General features: G+C 42.0%; 1 protein-coding gene, 1 long non-coding RNA gene and 5 other non-coding genes across 12 annotated transcripts; all 7 read right to left on the bottom strand.

Moving 5' to 3' along the window:
• Positions 1-2: 2 nt before the first annotated feature.
• Positions 3-3,120, bottom strand: LOC147047089 (uncharacterized). 3 transcript variants are annotated; one of them, XR_015068032.1, is made up of 12 exons: positions 2,998-3,120; positions 2,516-2,556; positions 2,306-2,346; positions 1,925-1,961; positions 1,718-1,740; positions 1,468-1,517; positions 1,295-1,317; positions 1,077-1,095; positions 707-765; positions 493-547; positions 293-309; positions 3-102 (listed from the first exon to the last, which is right to left on the bottom strand). It is a non-coding gene; the product is annotated as an uncharacterized LOC147047089 (long non-coding RNA). The 3 variants fall into 3 exon arrangements; XR_015068030.1 differs by having other exon boundaries at positions 719-765; positions 2,998-3,119; XR_015068031.1 differs by having other exon boundaries at positions 3-547; positions 2,998-3,118.
• LOC147047094 (small nucleolar RNA SNORD47) lies at positions 178-244 on the bottom strand. The gene has a single exon (XR_015068078.1). It is a non-coding gene; the product is annotated as a small nucleolar RNA SNORD47 (small nucleolar RNA).
• On the bottom strand, positions 1,172-1,256 carry LOC147047093 (small nucleolar RNA snR60/Z15/Z230/Z193/J17). The gene has a single exon (XR_015068067.1). It is a non-coding gene; the product is annotated as a small nucleolar RNA snR60/Z15/Z230/Z193/J17 (small nucleolar RNA).
• Positions 1,593-1,679, bottom strand: LOC147047092 (small nucleolar RNA snR60/Z15/Z230/Z193/J17). Its single transcript, XR_015068068.1, has one exon. It is a non-coding gene; the product is annotated as a small nucleolar RNA snR60/Z15/Z230/Z193/J17 (small nucleolar RNA).
• On the bottom strand, positions 1,807-1,887 carry LOC147047091 (small nucleolar RNA SNORD79). The gene has a single exon (XR_015068057.1). It is a non-coding gene; the product is annotated as a small nucleolar RNA SNORD79 (small nucleolar RNA).
• LOC147047090 (small nucleolar RNA SNORD75) lies at positions 2,409-2,470 on the bottom strand. Its single transcript, XR_015068069.1, has one exon. It is a non-coding gene; the product is annotated as a small nucleolar RNA SNORD75 (small nucleolar RNA).
• Positions 3,121-3,814: 694 nt separating the features above from the next.
• osbpl9 (oxysterol binding protein-like 9) lies at positions 3,815-21,535 on the bottom strand. 4 transcript variants are annotated; one of them, XM_085928900.1, is made up of 25 exons: positions 21,377-21,535; positions 20,419-20,469; positions 18,561-18,641; positions 18,350-18,428; positions 14,682-14,755; positions 11,620-11,715; positions 11,003-11,050; positions 10,809-10,838; positions 10,667-10,717; positions 10,300-10,338; positions 8,332-8,425; positions 7,098-7,202; positions 6,864-7,023; positions 6,655-6,785; positions 6,463-6,581; positions 6,254-6,339; positions 5,926-6,106; positions 5,743-5,851; positions 5,539-5,649; positions 5,402-5,465; positions 5,198-5,338; positions 5,036-5,114; positions 4,796-4,887; positions 4,578-4,713; positions 3,815-4,501 (listed from the first exon to the last, which is right to left on the bottom strand). In XM_085928900.1, the coding sequence occupies exons 1-25, from the start codon at positions 21,485-21,487 to the stop codon at positions 4,427-4,429; spliced, it is 2,343 nt and encodes a 780-aa protein (XP_085785026.1). In that variant the 5' UTR covers positions 21,488-21,535; the 3' UTR covers positions 3,815-4,426. The 4 variants fall into 4 exon arrangements, with proteins under 4 accessions (XP_085785026.1, XP_085785028.1, XP_085785029.1 ...); XM_085928902.1 differs by having other exon boundaries at positions 6,655-6,767; XM_085928903.1 differs by lacking the exon at positions 18,561-18,641 and having other exon boundaries at positions 6,655-6,767.
• Between the last annotated feature and the right edge of the window lie 209 nt (positions 21,536-21,744).

Raw genomic sequence — 21,744 nt, 5'->3', positions numbered from 1 at the left:
AGTTAAAGTAAAACTTTATTATTCATAGAATAAAACAGATTGTTAACTGCAGCATCGAATTTTCTTCAGTCCATTCAGCAAGTGCACACTTCCTCTTTGTACCTATGGAAATACATAAAAACAATAAGTATCGCCACTCAAGAACATTCACAAAAATAACAGCTTTGTTGGCCACGGAGTCAGAAAAAAATGGAACGGTTTGGTTATATAATCATAGTTCATTTGGCAGAATCTTTCATCACATGTAGCCTGTTTTTAATTTAATTTTGAGAGCATATTTAAAAAGACTTACCAACTTCAACGGGGAACCTGCAGACAGGCAGGGAAAAGAAAAACGTTTTAAATACATGTTAGTAGTAGTTTTTCTTTGAGCATAAACGAAGGGTCACTCAGCAAAACATTGTCTCCACATTTTAATTCAGGTCAGACATTTGAGACATCACTGAACCCTTCACAGTCGTACAATTCTATTGAGAGGTTAAAGGTCCTCACCTTTGGCTCAATCGATGCATGAGGGCATCTACTTGAGGGCAGAGTTCATCTCCTCCTAATGGAGAAAAATACAGTCAGTCAATAATAAACAAATATTCCAAAATGCCATGAGTAAGATTGACCTTTCAGCTAGAGCTAACAAGTGACTCCATGATTTAATTGTCAGCAACATTTTTTAACATCACAGGTCAGCTGAGAAGGAATAATAGTCCACCTTTTAACTTGCCTTGTGTTCCGCTGCCTGCCGTCGACAAGCTGACTTCCCTCAGCAATCTGCGTCACAAGAATGAATTAGAACTTTCCATTTCTTTAAACCATGACATCACATGAATATTTTTCCATCTGGGTCAGAGAAATCAATTCCTCAACAGGATCGGAGACCTGATTCGTACTCATCACACCCGACTGGCTTGCATTCAAAACCTGGATTGCTCGAGTGACCAAAACTATCAGTTTTACAATTTAGTCTTCCATTAATCATTTTGATTACAAGATATTTTTGAAATGTTGAGTTTGAATTTACTTCCACTAAAGGTTATGTGTTAAATGCAGCGGTTTGACAAATTTAAAAAAAGGCAACGTACCATGCAGCTTCTGTTTTACCTAAAAACAGGGGGGAGAAAAAAAAAACCAGAATAAAAATCTAGTCTTGGAAGTTTATGCTTCAAAGGCTGTGCGGGCCAAAAATCAGATAGGAGCGAAAGACTGATTTGTTCTTTCTTCACAGTGTATCTGCTGAACTATGCAATCATCACTTTAGTTAGCCACTTGAAAGGTCCATTAAAAATGTCAAAAAGGTTACCTGCATATACGCCAGGAAAATGCCTGCAATTAAATGAAAAGACTTTCAGCAGTGGGATGGGAAACTGCAAAAGCAGTTGACTTAAACACTGCATCAGAGCAAATTGAACTTTCATTTGAGTTCAGGTGCTCCTTGAATTGCCTTTAACTCATCATTGACCGATTGAGTTTTACCTCTGTCCGTCAAGTAGCGGATTCCAGCATACAGTGGATCCTGCAGGGATCTACAAATCAAGAAATGAATATATACATTTATTCCACATAAATAGACAAACTTAATTTACTCTTTGTAGCTTATGTGGGCCAACATCAGATAGGAGCGAAAGACTGATTTGTTCTTTCTTCACAGTGTATCTGCTGAACTATGCAATCATCACTTTAGTCAGCCACTTGAAAGGTCAATTCAAAATGTCAAAAAGGTTACCTGCATATACGCCAGGGAACCACCTGCAATCGAAAGAAAAGACTTTCAGCACTGGGAAGCAGATGACGGGAAAAATAGTTGACTAAAAACACTGCATCAGATAAAATTGTACTCTTTCACTATTTTTCAGAGAGATTCCCATTGTTTTTTTCAAATCATCATTGACAGTTATTTTTGCACACAAAAAGTAATCTGATTGAGTTTTACCTCTCGGTCAGGTAGCTGATCCCAGCACAAACTGGATCTGCAGGTAAAAAAACAAAAAACATTAGCATACATATTTTTTTTTTACACCAACTTTAAAAGGACTCAATTGGCAGTGCCTCAGATTATCAACTTGGTGGGTTGTTTTTTATCGTCATTCATCTCGTCAAGAGTAGCAAATACATGTCATCATGGCAACTAAAATGAAATGCTTCTCTGCGGTGTCGCTTATGTGCATCTGAAGATCACAAGACATCACCCATTATAAGAAATCAATATTTGCTGCATAAGAATGAATCTTGCAGTCTGCAGCAATCTATTTTAATTTGATTCACATAGCCCACCTTAGAGAAGCGTAAAACTAAAAGAAATATATGTACTGACCATCTTGAAAGACTCAAGTCTTTGATGTGGCCGCCATAAACCTAAAAATAAACCAGACTTTGGTAAGGCAATTCACACTTATAATTTTTTAATCAAACATTTAAGTATCAGACCAACAATTGTCAGAAATCAATTCTGTCCACTACTCTTGGATCATCATAGATTAAAAACAGTCAAACGGGAGTTTTAGGTGGAAAAAAGGCAACTTACGCTTTATATTAATAGCTTCCGGCATTTTGGGAGTTGTCAAACTGATAAAGGGAAATAGAGAAAATAGGGAATTAGAGAAGAAATGGACTTCGATCTAGGGCTAGCTTTAGCAAAGAGGCTAAAACGAGCTAGTGTAGTATCGCACGTGTCCCCGGCGCTGTCAGGATAGTTGGCGTTACTTCACAATCATTCTGATGTCCCTACCAACAAGTTATCATCATACAGCATTGGGACGAGGGAAAACGAAGTCATATTTAACAGTTGATGACTTGATGCACGATAAAAGAAAAATGGCGTAGGCAAGGTTACGTTATCTTAAGGCATGTGGTGCAGGCCTTGCTAAGTGTACCACTTTTAACTAATATTAAACAATTAGTCCGAATTTAACAGTTCGGATGAAGAAAAGAACAATTAACAACTACGAGAAAGATACTAAATTGAAGATACGAAGGTACTTTTGAAGGGACAGTGATGCAACTCACCAACGAGAAGCGAAACGACGAAGTGAAGCAGAGGAATGAGGCCGTGCAGAGGGCGGAGGATATTTTTATACTCACATTTTCCCATCAGCCCTTGCGGCAGAACGCACGGGCTGATGGGAAAATATCAGCAGCGTGATTAGCAACTTTTATTTTGATGATTTGTGATTTGATGCCGGCCGCTAAGACTAATGTAGAAATTTGAACGGTATGATTGAATTTTCAAAAGTTTAGAGGTCAAATTAAGTTCCTGCTATAGTGCCCCAAAAAGTCAATACCCTTAACTTTTGTAAATTGCACATATGTACACGTTCCACATTTGCTAAATTGTGGTAAATTAACCCTAATCACAAAGAAATAGTCTTGCTACATTTGATATTCTTTAGTATTTTCAGGTGGAATTTATTATTGTATCTCATCCATTGCATTTTGATCCATCGTCTACTTCACTGTAACTAAAATACTATTGCAGTAAAAGAAAAATTGACATGTAGAGTGGAATATGATCCTGTGTTGATCACAACTTGGGTGGCAGAAAAAGAAAGAAAAAAAGCTAAATGAACTGTAGCAGCACTATTAACAAAAGCCACAATCATTTGTTCATAAATGCCTCCGGGTTACATAGAAACATATTCATAGGATTGCTCTATGCACTTTCATCTTTAGCAAACATCGCTGATACTTTATAGATTGCATAAATATATTTAATATCAGCGTGTGCAGATACTATGGCTTGTGTGGATCTTAACTGTGTCCTACAATGAAGAAAAGGACCAAACTAATTTGAAATGAGAGCAGAACATCAAAAGTGACCATTGGATACTTCCTTCAAACTTTCATTATGATCAAATATTGTACACTATTGCCAGAAAGAAAAATAATTAAAAAAAAAAAGAATATATGCATCATATGTATATCTATATATAAACAGTTATATTGAGTTGCAGGCAAGCAGAGAAATATCTTCTCCGCATAGTTAAGGTTCAACCATTCCACCACCATCCATCATCATCATCATCATCATCATCATCATCATAAGGCTGCCAGACTCCTGGAGGGGACTTTCTTTCTTGGGTCACCAGATTCCCTGAGATGCCAAGCTCGGTTTTACATGAAAAGCTTGTTATTCGATTTCAACGCCCTCGATGAAGGGAGCGAGTGGCCTGGCTGTGAAAGCGGGGCCGCTCTATTAAGGAGTCAAAGCGTTACAAATTGTCTCGATACATCTGAGGTGCTTTCCGTTTTAATTTCATACATTTCCGTGGTTTTTACAAAGCTGCGTACACAATGCCGTCGGCGCTCGGTCAGCCCTTGGCTCGGCGAACAAGTGGTCTTTGCTAAAGAGTTCTTATGAAGACTCTGCAGTGTGCGTTCAATCTTAGAGCAAGAGGTGCGAGGGGGGTCGGAGGGGATGTACGCGCGTCGGCTCCTCTCAGGGTCGAGGAGAAACTAGTCTCTTTAATAGCGGCTCGTCGTACACCCAACACTCGCCGTCCTCGTGGAATAGCTGCAGACACACACAAGGAAAGTCATTGTCATCAAAAGCTCATCGCTAAATGGTTAAAATGTCCGCCAGGGCTCACCCTGGTCTCCCACTGTTGCTCGTTTTCTTTCCTCTCCCTGGCTTCCACTCTTTGCTTCTCCTCCAGCCGATGTTTGGCTTCCGTGGCGGCGTCGATGTCTTTGAGCTTCAGGTTGAGGGTCACGTCTCTCCAAAGTCTGTCAAGTGGGAGGAAGAAGGGGGGGAGTCATTATTTCTTCTGCAATGTACAAGACCGCCAAAAAGGATGTAACGTCTCACCTTCGAGATTCATATGGTAGCTGGTCTTCCAGCTTCCTGACTTTCTTCTTCATGATGCCCATTCTCTTAGTGTCAATGAATGGCGTGTTCTCCTGCAACACATTTCATGGAATCTGGCTTGTCATTTGGATAATAAATATGAGAAGTACCAAATCCTCTTGCAATGATTTTTTTTTTTTTCTTGTAGCTTCGAGTCGAACGATTTACAAAGAAGAAGAAAAAGCCTGAGGGAGAACTCACTCCTGTGGGCCACTTGGCAAACATCACTCCGTTCCATTCGCCTTCAATGGAGCAGAAAGACTTCTTATCATTCGGTGCACTGCAAACGACCATCGACAAAGTTACGAGGTTATGAAAGAGCCAGGAGGTAAAATATCGAGCAATTTTTTTTTTTTTTCTTACAAAATCTCCGCCGTGATTCTATGCTTCTTGCCGCCGTAGAAGGGTTTGGTGTGGAACACGATGTTGGCGCTGTAGCCTGATTTGGAGCACGAGATGTTGCACTCCCCGCCCAGCTCCACCCAGGGTACGGTCAAAATGGACCTGCGCAAAACGGCGGCGCTCGGTCAAACGTGGGCCGACGCGGAGAGACCACGAAGCGCGTACCTGCCGTATCCGTTGGGGAAGTTGAGGATGTAATGTTCATCGTGTTCTAAACAGGAAACGCAGCCTGAAAGGAGAACGTCATTAATTCGACACTTGACGTGACGTCGTCAACGATCAATCAAGTGTACGGAAAGTACCTTGTCCGATATTATAAACGCCGATCGACATGCCGAGGAACTTAGACTTGGTCCAGATGTGAGCATTGAACTGGATTTTCTTACTTAAACATTCTGCGTAGAATGCAGAAACTGACAAAGGAAGAGACAAAGCACTTGAATAATTTGGGAACTCAGGATAAAAAAAAAAATTAAGATCATGTCCCACTGAAGACAATCACTCACTGGGTGGGTGATGAGAGACCTGCTCCGCCACAAAAGACACATTGTTGGGTGAAGACCATGGAACTGGACCATCTGATAGTGTGTCCTGCACAGGAGCAGGAGTAGCTGTCTGAAAACGGAAAAAGCCACATGATACAGAGCGCATACGAGCCTCTAGAAGAGAGTGAGGGGGGCGGAGCTAACCACGTGGGCGGAAGGCTCCTCCGTTTTGCAAGGCAGATCCCAGTGACATAAGAAGACCTCTCCCAGGATAGGGTTGTAGGGCTTCTTAGCCACTGAGCCTTTCCTGCCCGCGTGGAAAGCCGACAGGTACCATTTGACCACGTGAACCATGCGCTCACGGGGATCCGCCTGCTCGGCGATACTGAAAGAAATCAGAGGATTGCGTTACATTGCGTGCAGAAGAAAAAAAAAAAACGTCTGCATTCACGATGGAAGACAATTTGAACATCACCGTTCCGTCCTGTTTCGAGCAATCACAACAGCTACGGGAGAGTTAAAGGACTGTTACCTGACAAATAAATCTGGATGTGCAAAGAAGTCAGCATACATTTCTAACAAAGATCTCCTTTCTAGGATGAAGGTAGGCAGGACCACCTGGGGGATTAGGATGGAAACAAACCACGACTCAGAACCAAACCCAAACAGCCCGCTGATGTTAGTGATGAGTTAAAAAGCTCACGGCAGGGAACGGCAAAGAAGAGGAACCGGCAACGTTACCTTGGTGAGATCCATGCCCAGACGAACTTGCGAGAGCAGGTGCATGATGACGCTTTTGTGCTCCTCGACCGACTCGCCCTCCCCATCGTCGTCGCGGTCGTCGTGGGTGTCGAACGGATCTGAGCGCAGCGGTCTCTTTGTAAAGCGGCTGCCTAAAAAGAATCGAACGTTTGCTTTTTTTTTTTTTTTTACCTGGTTCTGTGGTGCCGTTTGACATAGTCGAGTTGAGGGATTCTGTTGTGTCTGGTCTCTTCAACGCTGTTTCTTCATGATTAAGGGACGAGGCAGCCGGGGGTCCTGAGGGACTGAGGGCGTCGGGACGCCAACGGTGGGAGAATCGAGGCGGAAGATAAGTAGATTGTCTCACATTGGCGTGACACGAATCAGTAGCGGCCACTCACTTCAAACAGTGTTTGGGGGAAGTGGTGCTCTGGTAGAACTCGTCGGCGTCGTAAAACTCATCCTCGCTGGAGGAATACGAGAAGTCCGGCACCGAGTGTGAGGGGAGGGGCATGAGAGATGGAGAGGTGACGCCGCTGTTGGGGCCTGAGGGGCCGCTCCCTGATGTAAAGGAGGTCAACTATTAGTATGCGGGTTACAGACAACAAAACGGGATCACAAACTAAGACTTTCACCTGTGCTATTGGGTGTAGGGGTCTGCAAACTGCCCATCACCGTGACGACAGGACCGACAGGTAACGTTGAAGGTCGCTGGTCTGATTTACACACCTGAGAAGCATCTTTGGTACCAAAACAAAAAATAGAGAGGAAGAGGAGAGGCTGTTATGATGAATGGGTCACATATAAAGGTTTTAGAGGACTGAATTAACAATGGCCAAATATAACTAATAATTCAAATTTTAAAATGCAAACACCTATGGAGACGCAGACGCTGCTTCCCATATTGGACCTTGTTTCAGGTGTCTTCCCACCTCTCTCATCACAGAGTTGTGAATAAAACTGCAATGTAATCATTTATATTCCACTGAGGCGGGGGACTCGACTGGTTCCAACCAAAGCATCGACATAAACAGTGTAGTGGGAAAGAGAGAGCCGGTCGAACACAAGGGGGCGCTGTTGTCTGATCTCAGAATACACAACCTCCATTAGAACCCGGAGTTTGTTGACACGCCCATTTCAGAGAACCGCAAAAAAAATAATTTGGTAAAAGCTCATTTAAGTTAACATGTGTTTTATTTGGATACATTTTTACAGACGCGACTGTTAAAAGTATCGCGGAATGACGCCAGACAAATAGCGTAGACTGAACGCTAGTTTCACTTCAAAACTACCCGGAAATGACGCGTGCGGTTGAACGGCCACTGTGTGACATGTTTGCGGGTTGATTGAGACAACCAAACGTCACCGGACGTCATTCAAAAGTGACGAAGTGACACATCGAAGGGCTGTAGCCTGCAATCTAACACGTTATTATTATTTAGTTGCTTATTAATAAGGATGAGAGAGAAACGATTCTCAGTACTGTTAATGATTCTTCACAATATTGAGCTCATTAAAAGCAATGGTGAGAGACCAAAGCACTTACAACGTATTTCATCATATATATTTTTTTATGTGTCACCCTTTTCTTTCTATTGTGCTGTATTTTTTTTTTTTTTTGCACAGAATCAGCATTATTGTGATGGCTCCTTGAGTAACCTTAAAAGCTCTTTTGCTGATTAGTTTTATACAACTGCAAAGTGATTGGACGGACTGTTTTTTTTTTTTTTTTTTAAGAAACGTTTAGCATATTTATTTTATTTGGCATACATAGACGTTTTTACGTCATCTTTCATCTTTCAAGAATAAATCAGCGGATTTGTGAGCATTGGGAGAAGTTGTGTAAGCAAACACGACCAGCAGCTTTACCTGTGGGGAGAGTGGTCTGTGTTGGCATCGTGGTGTTGGCTACAGGAGTGTCCAGAGGCGGCTGGTAGATCCCATCCACGGGGTTGATGGTGCTCTAAGGGAAAAAGAGACTGGCCCATCAATGTCATCAAGTATAGACGTGCACCACATCAGCAACAATCACTAATGGTACCGCTGTTCCTCACTCAAAATGTTCCGTATACTCTGGTGTACTCGTGACGGGGTCGATAATATCTATGACCACGCATGCCTGCATGCTAATTTCACTCAAACAATATCTTTCACCCTTGATGATCGGTAGACGCAAGTACAGCAAGTGTGGATATCAATTTCCTCACGCTCTACTTCTCAGAATGACAGACATGAACAGATTTCACCAATCTGATCAATATGCAAACAGCAGGAGCTTTACAAGAAAAAATTGACAGTGCCTTTTGAACTTGAAACAACAACAAAAGTCCAGGCAATGATATCGTTTCGAGCCATTCTGCTAATAATATGACAAGGGAAACATTTGTAATACATGTCTATTATCAAAACATTCACACCGTTTGTTTCGGTCTGCTATACTGTAATTTGGCGGTGACGTCACGATATATAAGTGCTTGCTAAAAACAGGAATAAAACAATATGATGCTCCATAATACGTTCGGACTATTAAGAGCCGATAAAAGCCGTGACGGCGAGGTTGAAACGATTTTGTCTCCTCTCCTAACCTTCCTGTTGTGCAACGCCTCTATAAAAGTGAAGCCATGACAACTAATAACCAATTACAGAAAAATGGTCTGGCACCACAAAGCAAGACTGAGGAGCCATGAGCAAATTGGCCGGAGAGAGCAAAGACTGCTTTATATCGAAAGGCAAAGTAAGATTAGCGAACGCAGAAGGTAGTTAGCTTGACAAACAGTCCCACATATACATGGATATGAAAGATAAACACTGGGAGAAGATCAATGAACCCCCCCTGGGGGCATTACTAGTATTTTAAAGATAGGATGTAAAGAAATGTAAATCGACCACATGCGAGGCACACAGACGGCAAAATGGTTTTAAAGCCGTAGAAGTATATTCAGCACTAGCTTATGCAGAAAAAAAAACAAAAAACATCTAGATTTATCTGTAATACTGTACTGTGCGTAATGTCTTGGAGATTAAGTACAGCTAGAAGAGCAACGCGGGGGCCTGTGCAATGTCGGCCCAAGATACAGGCAGAATTTATTGGACGGTACGCAACGGTTATTGGGAGCAACGAATGCTTCGTAAAAAATGTTTCGGGCTTGTGTTACGGGGGAGGGATTGCACATCCATAAGCTTTATTTGATATGAATCAGGGGGGTGGTGGATAAAGTTAAACTAAAAATAAAGATTTACCTTACTGCTAATGTTTCAGTTATAGAAAATGCTAATGATGTAATACATCAAGAGTGTGGGGGGGGGGGGGGATAAAATCAGATATTAAACTATGCGAGTTATAGATGCTAATTATATAATACACCAAATGTGGACGACACCTGCATTTGCACTAACAGTGCTCCGAGGATGGCCGCCTTAGCTATTAGTGCCGGCTGAGTCAATATGGATGGGTCGATGGTGCATTTGTTGACCCAAGTGCAGTTCAGCATTCTCGCACACAATGCATGAAAACATATTCTGTGCACACAACGCACTTTTTCTGACAAACAAAACACAATCGGAAATAGTTCCCAACCAGTAATTATAAAGACTGAACCAAAGATAAAATAAAAATAAAAATCAGGAAATAGTTCCAAAAGATCAAGAGGAAATAGAGGCAGATGTGTGGAAAGAAATTGAGATAGAAATAAATCTGCGTAATGACGACATGCATTAAGAGATTCCATTGTATGACTCTCCTCTCCTACAGTGTGGTGAATGAAGTGGAAGGAAAAAGAAAGTTAGCAGTTGATTTGATTTCAATCCTTGTCATGGACAGAGAATGTCAAAACTTACTATTAGTCCGTTTGCGTGTTGCTGTTCGTTACTTTGGTCCTTAAAATTTTGAAAAGACAATGTTAGACTACTGATGTCATTTAGCAACTTGCCACATGTAGGAATCCTTTCATCACATCACACTAGCGTTCATAATTAAGTTGATGGAATTATTATTTTGATCATATTCCCCCCCCCCCGTGTTTAAAAAGCAGACGTGATGAAATGATTACTGGGTTACATCCTTGTTGACCGCTGACCAAAGCAGCAACCTAAGCTGGGAACTACCCCAGAAATATAAACAGACGTGGTCACATGATGATTCCGGGACAAATGTCACACCCAAGCAGCGACAGAAAAAGCACACGGGCAAAAATATCAAGCTTACCTTGGCAATTTGCAGCAGAACAATACAGTGCTTGATGGACTCTACCATACTCTGAAAAAAACAAACAAAAGCCAGCATAGCAAGGAAATCAGTAAGCAGGAACTGAAATGCAGGAAGGAAAGTGTGTTAAGTTTGGACTTACACAAGTAGTCTCCTTCAAATTTTCTATTTTCTGAAAAACAAAATGTGTAATGCTGTAAAATTCGACATTGGGAAACTACAGGAAACAAATATTGCATTAGGCTTTCTCAAATGAACATTTTCTTTTCTGTATATTATCGGTGAAATTGTTTCCTGTGTAATTTTCGCCAGAGAAAAAAGGTTGCTAGTACTCACCCTGCGAGATTCATCCTCTTTGCAGTCCTTGATCTTCTCATCAAAAAGCTGCGGCAAAGGGAGAAATCAAAATGAGAAAAGGCTGCCTTTTTGTGCAATACCTTTTCAATTGAAATGCCTATACTATTCCAGACTTTGAAGCCTGTAAAATGCAAACAACTTTATCTTGATCGAGATTGTGAGCCGCGCTTGTAATTAAAATCAGGACACTGTGTCATTTATCTTTTTGTTGTTGTTTTTAAAGTCCATAAATGGCTCATCTCTCCCTTTTTTTTTTATAGTTTAGACGTTAATAACTAGATGTTAGCATTTTCTTTGTCACCTTTATTAGTCATTTGTATTTTTAAACAGTGTTTTCTGTAAGTTAAACTATAGTTGGGTGCTACAAAATTGTCAATTTTGTTTTTTCTTTGTCTGGAATGGATGAATTGGATCCGCATGATTTCTTATGGGGAATATCGCTTTGGTTTTCGAACGATTTGACAAAAACCAAGGTTCCACTCTCGAGACAAAACGTTTGGTAGCACGGCTTATATATAAACAGCAAACAAGTGTGATATACGACACGCCAGTGAGGTCAACGCTCTGTGTTCCCGAGACGATATCTGCTGCTCTACCTTTAACTGATCAATCAAAATCTGTAGATAGGCATCAGCTTCAGCAAGTTTTCGGTCAAAGTCTTGGACGCTCGGTACAAATTCTGTCTGTGCCTCCTGTGATGGGGACGGGGGGAGAACGGAAATAAAGATCATTAGTATAACCCCACCAAAAGTCGACCATGATGTTGTATTTGCACAGTAAAACAAACACAGTGTATACGTCCTGACCATGAAGGTTTTTCTAAATTCACATCATGGCAGACGAAAACATCAACAGTTGAGAAAAATCTTCCACTATTGTTTGCAGCCTTGCTTGTACAAAAGGGCCAGCAGTCTGTCTGGGATCAGTGCATTCAGGGTTTCATTAATAAAAAAAATTAAAAAAATCAAGGCAACCAAGACAATAAAGCTGATAGTGTGTGCGTAAAATCACCCGTGCTGTGCATAATTGTAGCTTGATTAAAAAACGGACTTAATCCAGGCACAGAGCAATCCAGTTAGGGACAATTTCATTACATGATGCATATTATAAGGTCATTACTACTGTACTGGGTCATCTGTCTGGCCTTCCTCCAAAAACAGCCAAACCTCCGATGCCAACGTGGCAGAAATTTGGAGAGCAAGCAAAGTGTTCTGGGAAAAACCGAAAAAAAACAAAAGGAGATTAATCCATCATCACGCATGACATCACGCAAGATGTTAGCATATCACCAGGGACGTCAAGCTTAGCCGCAACCACCAGAAAGGAAACGTGATGATAACCACCGAACAACAGGAGGAAACTTGCTGTCTGGCTGCTCAGTCGTCCGAATAAATTAATTCAACGTGAATTCTAATCACAAATTAATTTGACTTAACATGTAGCATGTAGCTAATAGTTGTGTTTCTTTATTTTGGTTTCACTATGCTGTTTCCTTTTTTTGCTGTTATCTAGTTAAGTATATTTAAATGGTAGCAAAAAAAATAAGGTGACACCTTTGAGCTGTGATAAATCAATTCAGTTTTTACATAATTTTTCACCCCCGACAACAATTGATAAGTTAACCAGCTTCACCAAACAGATTGTGCTGGTCTTTGGAAGTTATACTGTAACCAGAAAAACACAGCTGATGCAAAAAGTGCACTGACTTCCCATTCGAGAAAACTATATTAACAGACGGGCAGAGCGTTTTGGCAGGAACAATAACACAGCAGCTGTCGAGTCTGCTGAGCAGCCACAATGCAGAGCGGCACTCGCATACAATCCAATCATGTCATCAAACCTTTGCGGACGATACGAGTGCTCGGATTTTGTTGTGTGGTTCAATGCTGGTGTGTCGTGGAGAAGCACAGCTTTTTCCTCCTGCTAAAGTGCATCTTAAGGGGACGTGTAGAAAAGCCATGAGCAGCCAAACGCTGCCCTTGTAATCTATTTAAAAATAAAAAGTGCACTCTCTGTATAGAGAACAATGTTTGTGCTAGCTCAGCTTCCATCAAGCCTGCTGCTAACTGACCAAAACTTCCTCAAAGGGGGCAAAGGTGCTTTCACTATCCTCATGACGGGACAATGTAGGTGGCTGCCCGGGAGCCTGAACAAAAATAAAAGGTAAATAATCACTATTGTCATTTTAGGTGATTAAATGCATCAATCACAATTATAATATAAAGTGTTGTACTTCATCCACATTGCGCAATCATTTTGACAAATATGCGTGTGCAATTGATTCCTTGACCATTTAAGATTTTTATTTTTTCAGAGGATCTAGAAAAATGACAAAGCTGCTGTTTTTACTTGGTGAACAAGATTTTGCAGACACGTCACGTGCTCCCCATCTTCAGTTTTTTAAAAAAATAACCTCCCACTCCAGCGTGCCCCGACACTCCCACTTTTTCCAGATTGGAAATATTTAAAAGGAGTTTAAAAAGTGTCACCACACTGTCAAAGTCTCACACCACCAGACTCAAACAAAAAAACGACACTACTTTTAGACCCTCCCCCTTTTGTATTTGCCTTTCCACGTTGTTTGTTTCAACAGCACACTGCAGCTGTTGAAATTTTTGTGTGATGCAGCCCTGTCGTTGCGTTTTACTTACAGTATTCCGCCCTCCAATAGACATGCTGAATTAAACTCCGCACATCTTGTCCATCAGGCCATTAAAACCCAATACAGACTCTTTCCTCTGCCTCTTGTTGTGCTTCGTCATTTCCTTCTTCCGACAGCCAACGAGGCACGTAGCTCTGGTCCAAGTTAGCCTTCTGTCTCCCTCTTGCCTCCTCCTCTTTTTTTTCTTAAAGGAACAACAAACACTATTCTTGGGCTCCACCGCAGTATGACAATATCCCGCTCAGCAACCTTTGGAGCAAGTTAGCCGGACAGCCGGAGTTGATCCCGTCTTATCTCTTATCGACAGGGCGTTTAGTATAAGGCAGACAGCCGAGTTAATCCAGGACCCTCCCCTGGCAGGAAAGGCAAACTTCCTTTCTCGTGGGCAGTGGAGAAAACACACCAAAGCAGCAGGAAAAAGCTGACGGGGTCAAGTATCGGCAAATGGCTGCTCTCATTGGCCGAGGCAGCTGGGGAAGATGTTTGGTTGAGCCGGCAAGCAAATCTCAGATTGGAAAAAGTGGGTCACGTGATACGACCACAGCGGTGTGTTAAGTCTGTGTGTGTGTGTGTGTGTGTCTGTGTGTGTGTCTATACTGAGCAATGCACTTAGCTCATCAGCAGGATTTGCCTCAGAGTGGTGGTGGCGGCGGTGAGCAAATCAAGTTAAATAAATAAAAGGGAGACATTAATATTGAAGCTTTTAAACAATTATGATGGAACAAAAAATACAATTTAGTTTTAAACAGAAAAGAAAGATAATACGATTGGCGATCGGTGTCGCCAGCGATAAACCGCAATATTGTGCAAACAAAGCTGCACATCAATACGTTTCCAAATGCAAACAGGGTGAAAAATAAAAAAAAATGGAATTCACGTGAACTAAAACAGAAAGATGCCCCTCAGCTAAATGTGTCTTGTTTACACAGAACTGAAAAGATTAAAAACATGCGGTCACGGACAAATGCAAACACACACACACAAACGGTTTCCTACCCGGAGTTGGGTGTGCCGCAAGATGGTTCCCTCTAAGGCGTGGATCCACTTCTCTCGCTCGTCTGCATCTCGGGCTGAGGGCGCAAGCATACAGACACACCCAGTGAGCCGTATTTCTTACATAGACACATCAGCAGCATACACACTTGACAATTAAATGTTTCAATTCTGTGATGTCACCCGTTTGAAATGTTGGGCGAAATAGAGGAAGACATAAACACGCGCACAGTAACCCAAAACAGACCATAATATGCATGACTTATGGTGTCAGAGACATGTGCGGTGCTTAACACATTATTTTGAATTCATCAGATGACCATGCTTTTGTTTTGCCACATGTTGTAAACTGAAAATGACATCACAGTTGCTTGCCCGGCAGCAAAAGTTGTTCATGAATAAAGTGTTCATAGTGGAAGGATATGCAAAAGACTAAGTAACCGGGTTTAAGCAGTTGGATAAATAGAGAGTTATGAATTTAATGAATAATGCAAAATAGTGGTGATTAATAAAGTGTAACAAGCAAATGTTTTTATTCTGCTCAGAATTCCATGGAAATTACTATAATTCTAAGTCGAAATCAACAATGATAATGTTTTTGTATTTTTTAATTTTCTCTCTATTTTTATAGGAATATTAATATTAATTTGAAAAAAACAACAACCCAATAATACTCATTTTAGCATTAATCATATCCAGGTTATTGCCGTGCGAACCATTAAGGAAACCTAAAAAAAAAACCATATCGGTCATTACTAAAGCTATTAATTTAGAGATGTGTCTTGTAGCTGACCAAAGGTGGTGGTTATTAATAAATTTGACGTAAACAGCAATAACATGAAGACAGCTGAGCAGCAACAGATAGATGGATGAGTTAAAACAAACTGAGCAGCTCTGAGAAGCTGAACAGGTTCACTTTGCCCTCAAGCATAATAGACGAAGAGGTGAGCGAGGCCAATGTTATTTAGCTCCTCTTGTGATGGAGCTAGCGCCGTGGCAATTTTTGATGCAAGGGAAAAGAGACAAGAATTAAACCAGTGTATCAATTCTGTTACTTTAACTTTTACTAGCAAAATAAATCCTCCCCTAACAGCATGGGAGGGATTTTCGAAGTAAAGAGGTCAGAGTATTGAGGAGAAACATTTCCGTTTAAAATGCTTAGCATCTGCTGTCCTCTGTCTGCCCAAAATGCATCTGAATTATTCATGCCGCCCTTTTCTTTCCTCACACCTCCATCTTTCCACCAGCTGATGTTTGTGTGGATACTCCTGGGGGGGGAAACGGCAAACCAAGTGTGGTGCAATGACATTGCAGCATATTAGGGTGAATACAAATGTGTCCCTTTGGGCTGAATTGCTCATGGGTAATCGGCCAACTACCAGGCAAAATGCTTTAGGGGGGGGGGGGGTGATTGAAAATGGAGCCTATGTGGGTCACGTCAAGGCAAGGAATGGAACAGCCACGAGGGGTTTTCTTGCTGCTGACAAAAGTGGAAGACAGGAAGGATGGTGACGGGAGATAAGAGGAGGTGAATGAGAGTGGAGGGGGGGAAAAAGGGGATGCTAAAAGGCTCTCAGGTAACTCAGACACGGCCGGTAGAGAGCGTCTGATTAATAATGGATGCTCGTCTCAATAAAAGCACGGTAGAGACGGAGACGCAATCGAAGCTGGCACAGCGGCTGAATAACAACTACACTACTGCTTAGAAACTGGACCGTCCCGTTGGAGGCATCGTGTTCTAATCCCAGAAAAAAAAAAAAAGAACACCACAGCACTGATAGAATGTGAAAAATTCATAAATATGAGGGGGAAAAACCCTTGCAGTCATAGTAGCGGCGATCCGAAGAGACTGACAATCCATTTTCCTCAGACCCAGATCATTTTACCGCGACAGAGGAATCTCCTCGGCACAACATCCTGTGCATCATCGCATCACCAAGCTAAAAGCCTGTCTAATGTTCAGCACGTATCCTGTGCTCATTTTCCACTTATTCCTCCAGCAGGACAAGGGATGGCTTCAGTGTCAGGTTGGACTAACACATCAGCCATCATCGTAACCGGGGAAGGATGTTGGACTAGGTAGAAGAGGTCAAGTCAAATCAAAATTCTTCACAATAATATGTTCTATGCATGTCATTCTGATTAAGATTGCATTTTTGGAGCATTTATTTCACAACCAAATCCATTTGTTTTTATTCCAATTTGCTCAACTTGCAAACATCACATGACATGTTATCTGAGTCCTTAGGCACTGTGATGTCATTTTCATCCGACGGCAAGTGGCAAAATGGCCGCTCCCTGAAGTGGATATAAAAACAAATGGATTTTTCTACTTCATTTATGTTCCACTAATGTAACATTAAACAGAATACTGTGTTTTGACTAGTGGGACAACATGGAAGATGTCACACACAAAAGAAAAAAGTTGGACTCGACTCGCTCTTTAAGATTCTGTCAGGAGTTATCCTTCAATGACTTTAAACGTAGTTGTTCACAATTACGTCAGTCTTGAAAAATGTCTCGACCTAATCAAGCAAAATTGATAGCATAGTCATACTTTCACAATGAGTCAATAGGTGAACGTGTAAGACTGCACATAGCCCTTTCTCTAACATACCTGACTGAACAATCTAGCTTGAGTCACAAAACCAACACGCCCAAGCGACACAGGGCACACTGCTCCACCTGAACTGTAAATCCGAGGCGAGAATGAATCAACACCCTCTCCTCTCTCCGTCTTTTCGCCCTGGAGTTGTTGACATGCGTGTGGACCGAGCCAGGTGTGGGTTTTCTCCTTACCCTTCCGTTTGTAGAACCACAGCATACAGCTTCGGAACACAGACATGGGAGAGGGCATGGAGGAGGTGAGAGGGGCGGGGGGCCCATGGAGGTGGCTGCCGGTGATGAAATGGGAAGGGTGGGGTGAGGCTAATTTAGGCGGTGAGATGAAAAATGGACACCGGAACAGATGCGAAGGAAACGGGGACTGGCTGCTAGCTCAAAACCTGGCGGGGTGACGTAAGACAAAAGTCCCTTGCGGTGTGCTGGCTCGACAAATGCTGGCGCGGCTCGGAGGTGGCGGCGTGATGATGCCGTTGCTGGGAGCCAATCCCGTCGCTACGGTCGGACGGAGCGGTCGTTACGATGCCAGCTGCGGCAGGCTTCGAGTGAAGGACGGTTGCGTGGCGGGAGCCAACAGAGACCTGAGCTCAGCTTCCAGCTCAGCAGTATTCCATTATTATTCCCAGAGGCGCAGCTGCAACGCACGCAGGCAGCAATCTTCGTGGCAGTCAGGAGTGCTGAGGAAAACAAATTCCTCCTTTGCTCTTCCCGGAATCTATTCGGCGGGGCAGCGAAACAAATCTCGGTCATCCAACTTGGTGAGGCCAGGAGATGCTCCGTCGGGCGGGAGGAAAAGCTTCAAATTGCTCACAGCACACTTTGGCTGCGCACGTTTCCTGGCATTAGATGAGACTGACCCGAGTCTTTAATAAGACGGGGAGGACGGAAAGAGTTGGGGGGGTGGGGGGGGGGGGGGTGAGAGAGAGACTGATGGGGCAAGCGAGCAAATGAACAGCAGCTACGGGAGCGAGACAGAGACCACAGCGAAAGCCAGCCGGGGATGGAAAAAGACGAAGAGAGCCACAGGCAAATTCAAATAGTCTGCTCACCTTGGAAATGGAAAGTCTTCTGGTCCACTGTGATGGTGAAAGTGCTGTCGTCCTCGTCATCAATGCCGATCACGGCGCCCTGGCAAGAAGAGGAAAGCGAGCGTTGAGTGTGAGCGAGCGAGAGCTGGGAGAGAGAGAGAGAGAGAGAGAGAGAGAGAAAGACACACACACACAGACGCTTCACTTCCCTTCCCTCTCCTTTCGAAATTACCTTTTCTCCAATCTCAACACCTTCAAATGGCTCATCTCCTTCTGCCGTATCTTTCTCCCTCACAAACACATGAGCATAGCACTTTGGAGCAAAGGAGAGAGGGAAAAGGTATGAAGAGGAGGAGGTGGGGTTTTGGAAAGAAGAGGAGGAGGAGAAAGGCGGGGAAGGGGAGGAGAGGAACCGACACACAAGGGACAGGCGGCCAACAGATTAAAAGGACTGCAGAGGAACAAGACTGCTGGCAACCTAACTGGGTGTGTGACTCACAGCTGCTTACTGCACAAACTGAGGAAGGGGCCACACATGGATAACTTTGGAGGGGCGGATATGACGTTTTAGAATTGTCTACCAAGCAAATAACGACGACAGATGTCCACCATAAAACTTGGTAGCAGGCGTGGCCTTAAGAAACCGTTAGATTCTCGTACAGCTTCATTGTATCACTGTCAAGTTGTTCACTTTCAAGTCAGAATCGGTATTTGCGAGATTACAAAAATCCACATCTTATTAAAATGTAAATATGAGAAAACAGGTGAGTGAAGTCAAGATCAATATTGTTAAATTGTAGATGATATGACCTCATGGGTGTTGTGACTTTAGAAAAATATTGCAGATTTTATGGAGTCAATAAGATTATTATTATTTTTTTTGGGTGCCGATTGTGATTTAGATTTTTACCATAATCATCCAGCCCTACTCTACAGTTATAGAAATGACCAAAAGATAGCTTTAAACGCACATTAACCTAGGTATAATTTAAATATAAAAGGTAGTAGCGTTTATAGAGGAAGTAAACAAATAACAATATGATAACAAAAGACTGAAGACCGTCAGAAATGAAGCAAAACATGAATTACTTCATAAACGTAAAAATGGTTGTCTTTCCTGTTACTCACGTATAGGAATGGAATAATATTGACTTGTGTTCCAACTATGAAGGAGCAAATCATAAATTCTAATCAATAAATGACTCAAGTGTTTGTCTTGGTTAATTATTTATTGAAGGGCAATAATGTAGTACTTTGAACCGTGACCTCTTTCACGTCGAGGATTTGTTTATGTTGTTGGATGTGCGTGTGACTTGTGAAACAGTGCGGCAGACAAAAATAGCACGTCGAAGTCTTCAGTCTAGCGTATAAAAGCGATAACTGTATAAAGACCATACTGTCTTCTCTAAATTGGCACGAAATGTGCAGAGAAGCGTAGATTATAATTATTATAATTATATGTTCTATTCTGCACTAATATGTGACTTCTGTCAAGCAAGGTGACGGCTGTGTTTTGCAATGACAGAACTGTTGGGAATTTGTGCATATCTCAACATGCTGGAATGCATGTTGAAATCACTGCCTCAATGTAACAGTTGGCAAACTCTACTGCCATCTCGTGGTGAATTATGAAAAGGCGCAACAAAATCTTAGTGACAGTTTAGAATGTTTGAATTTTTCAATCTTCACTTTAAAAAGCCACTATTAATTGAGACAATATGCCAATTTGCCATTTTTCATAACAACGTAATTAATCTTTAATTTTATTACATGGGTACACAAGGGCGATATGGCTCGGTGCTATTTTTCTGCTACGGAGACCCGGAGGAGACAAACGGGGGACGGGCACATGAAATAAAGAAAAAAAATGCTTTAATTAGAAAATTATTAAATATCTATTATGCCTGTGACTTCCTCGTGGTAACCATACAGGTGACCCTTGCTTGACTGATTTTATGTCTATAAATACATCCTTAATGTAACACTTTATCTTATGAAATGTGTCAAAAGTGTTTTACCCAATACTTTTAAGGGCACTTGTTTGCCTGAAACTGTGATGTCGATGATGCCATTCACTTAGAAGAACCTACCCGAAGTCGCACACAGCCTCTTCTGGATCCTCGCATCATCTTGTCCTTTGACTGAAAACAAACAGAACAAGCCTTTATTTACAAGACAGGGCAACCATAATCTATGCAGAACAATTCCCCGAGGCTGAATTCCAAGTTAAACTGGATTTTAAATGGGGGTGGTGCGTGCAGAACTGCAACCACAAACAAACACCAGACTACTCTGTGAACAATTTGAGCTCTTCATAAATTGCGCATGATTATTGGCATGACAGAGCTTGTAGGTTTCAGTCAAGGAACCACAGGGAAAAAAATTAAGTATTTCCTGATGGGATTGTCTGCATCATGCACCACAGCATTTACAAAAAAATAGGGTTAATTTGCATTGTTAAATTTCACAACGTTAAGAATTCCAGCTGTTCCAAGAAAGCATGCTTAATACTTTAGAATAATATTTACATACCACACCTAGACATAATTGGAGCTGGTTATGAAGTGGCAGCTGGTAATATTTGCCATTGTCATGCTATTTCTACTAAACTAACAGTAACTAAAGCAACGTTAGCTACCGACTCCTTCCACTGTCCCTCATCTATACTCAAACTAGTAATCTTAGTAGTGTCACATATCAACTTAAGATTCATGACAATTAACACAATTTTGTCTCGCTGAAGACCAAAACACACGAATGTCCGCTACGACGTCGCGTAGGTGTTGAAGATGTTTTCGATTTATGCTTTTGCTAACAATGTAGCTAAACGGAACTATGGATGAAATACTGCCATCGGATTGGTTGGTTGGATTTCATAGAGCATCGTGATTGGTCCATGTGACAATTCGTCACCGAGCAGACTCGCCTGTTGGTCCCTGAGACTCCTCAACTCCTGACAAACACCAAAGGCCGTCATCACAGCCAGCGACAACTTCTACCACCCCATCTGAACGTTTCAGGGTGACAAACCGGAGAGAACAGACGTACCGTGTAGTAAGACAGTAGGCCAGCGTTGTAGTCCAACACAAACCAGCGGTACTGCCAACCTTTCATGACGTTAGTCCACTTGCTCAGTGGCCCCTCCATGATAGACGCCATCTTTACAATACCGATGACTGGGAGGAGTCGGATATGCTGTGTAGTGACGTCACGATAGACCGCTGTTGGGAGCAATAGTTAATCTAATTTTAATTTTGTACGAAGGTACTTTGATTTTTATTGAAAAACAAGTTCCTAAAGTATATTAATAAAATATATGTTTTGTTAAAATAATATAAAAATCAGCCCATAATAAAAATTGATATTTGATATTGAACAACTGGCATCAAAAGACCAATAAAACAGTGATACAATAT

The sequence above is a fragment of the Syngnathus leptorhynchus genome, chromosome 13 (genome assembly GCF_054491065.1).
Source record: "Syngnathus leptorhynchus isolate UIUO chromosome 13, UIUO_Slep, whole genome shotgun sequence".
Lineage (NCBI taxonomy): Eukaryota > Metazoa > Chordata > Actinopteri > Syngnathiformes > Syngnathidae > Syngnathus > Syngnathus leptorhynchus.
This window is presented reverse-complemented; position numbering and strand designations above follow the sequence as displayed.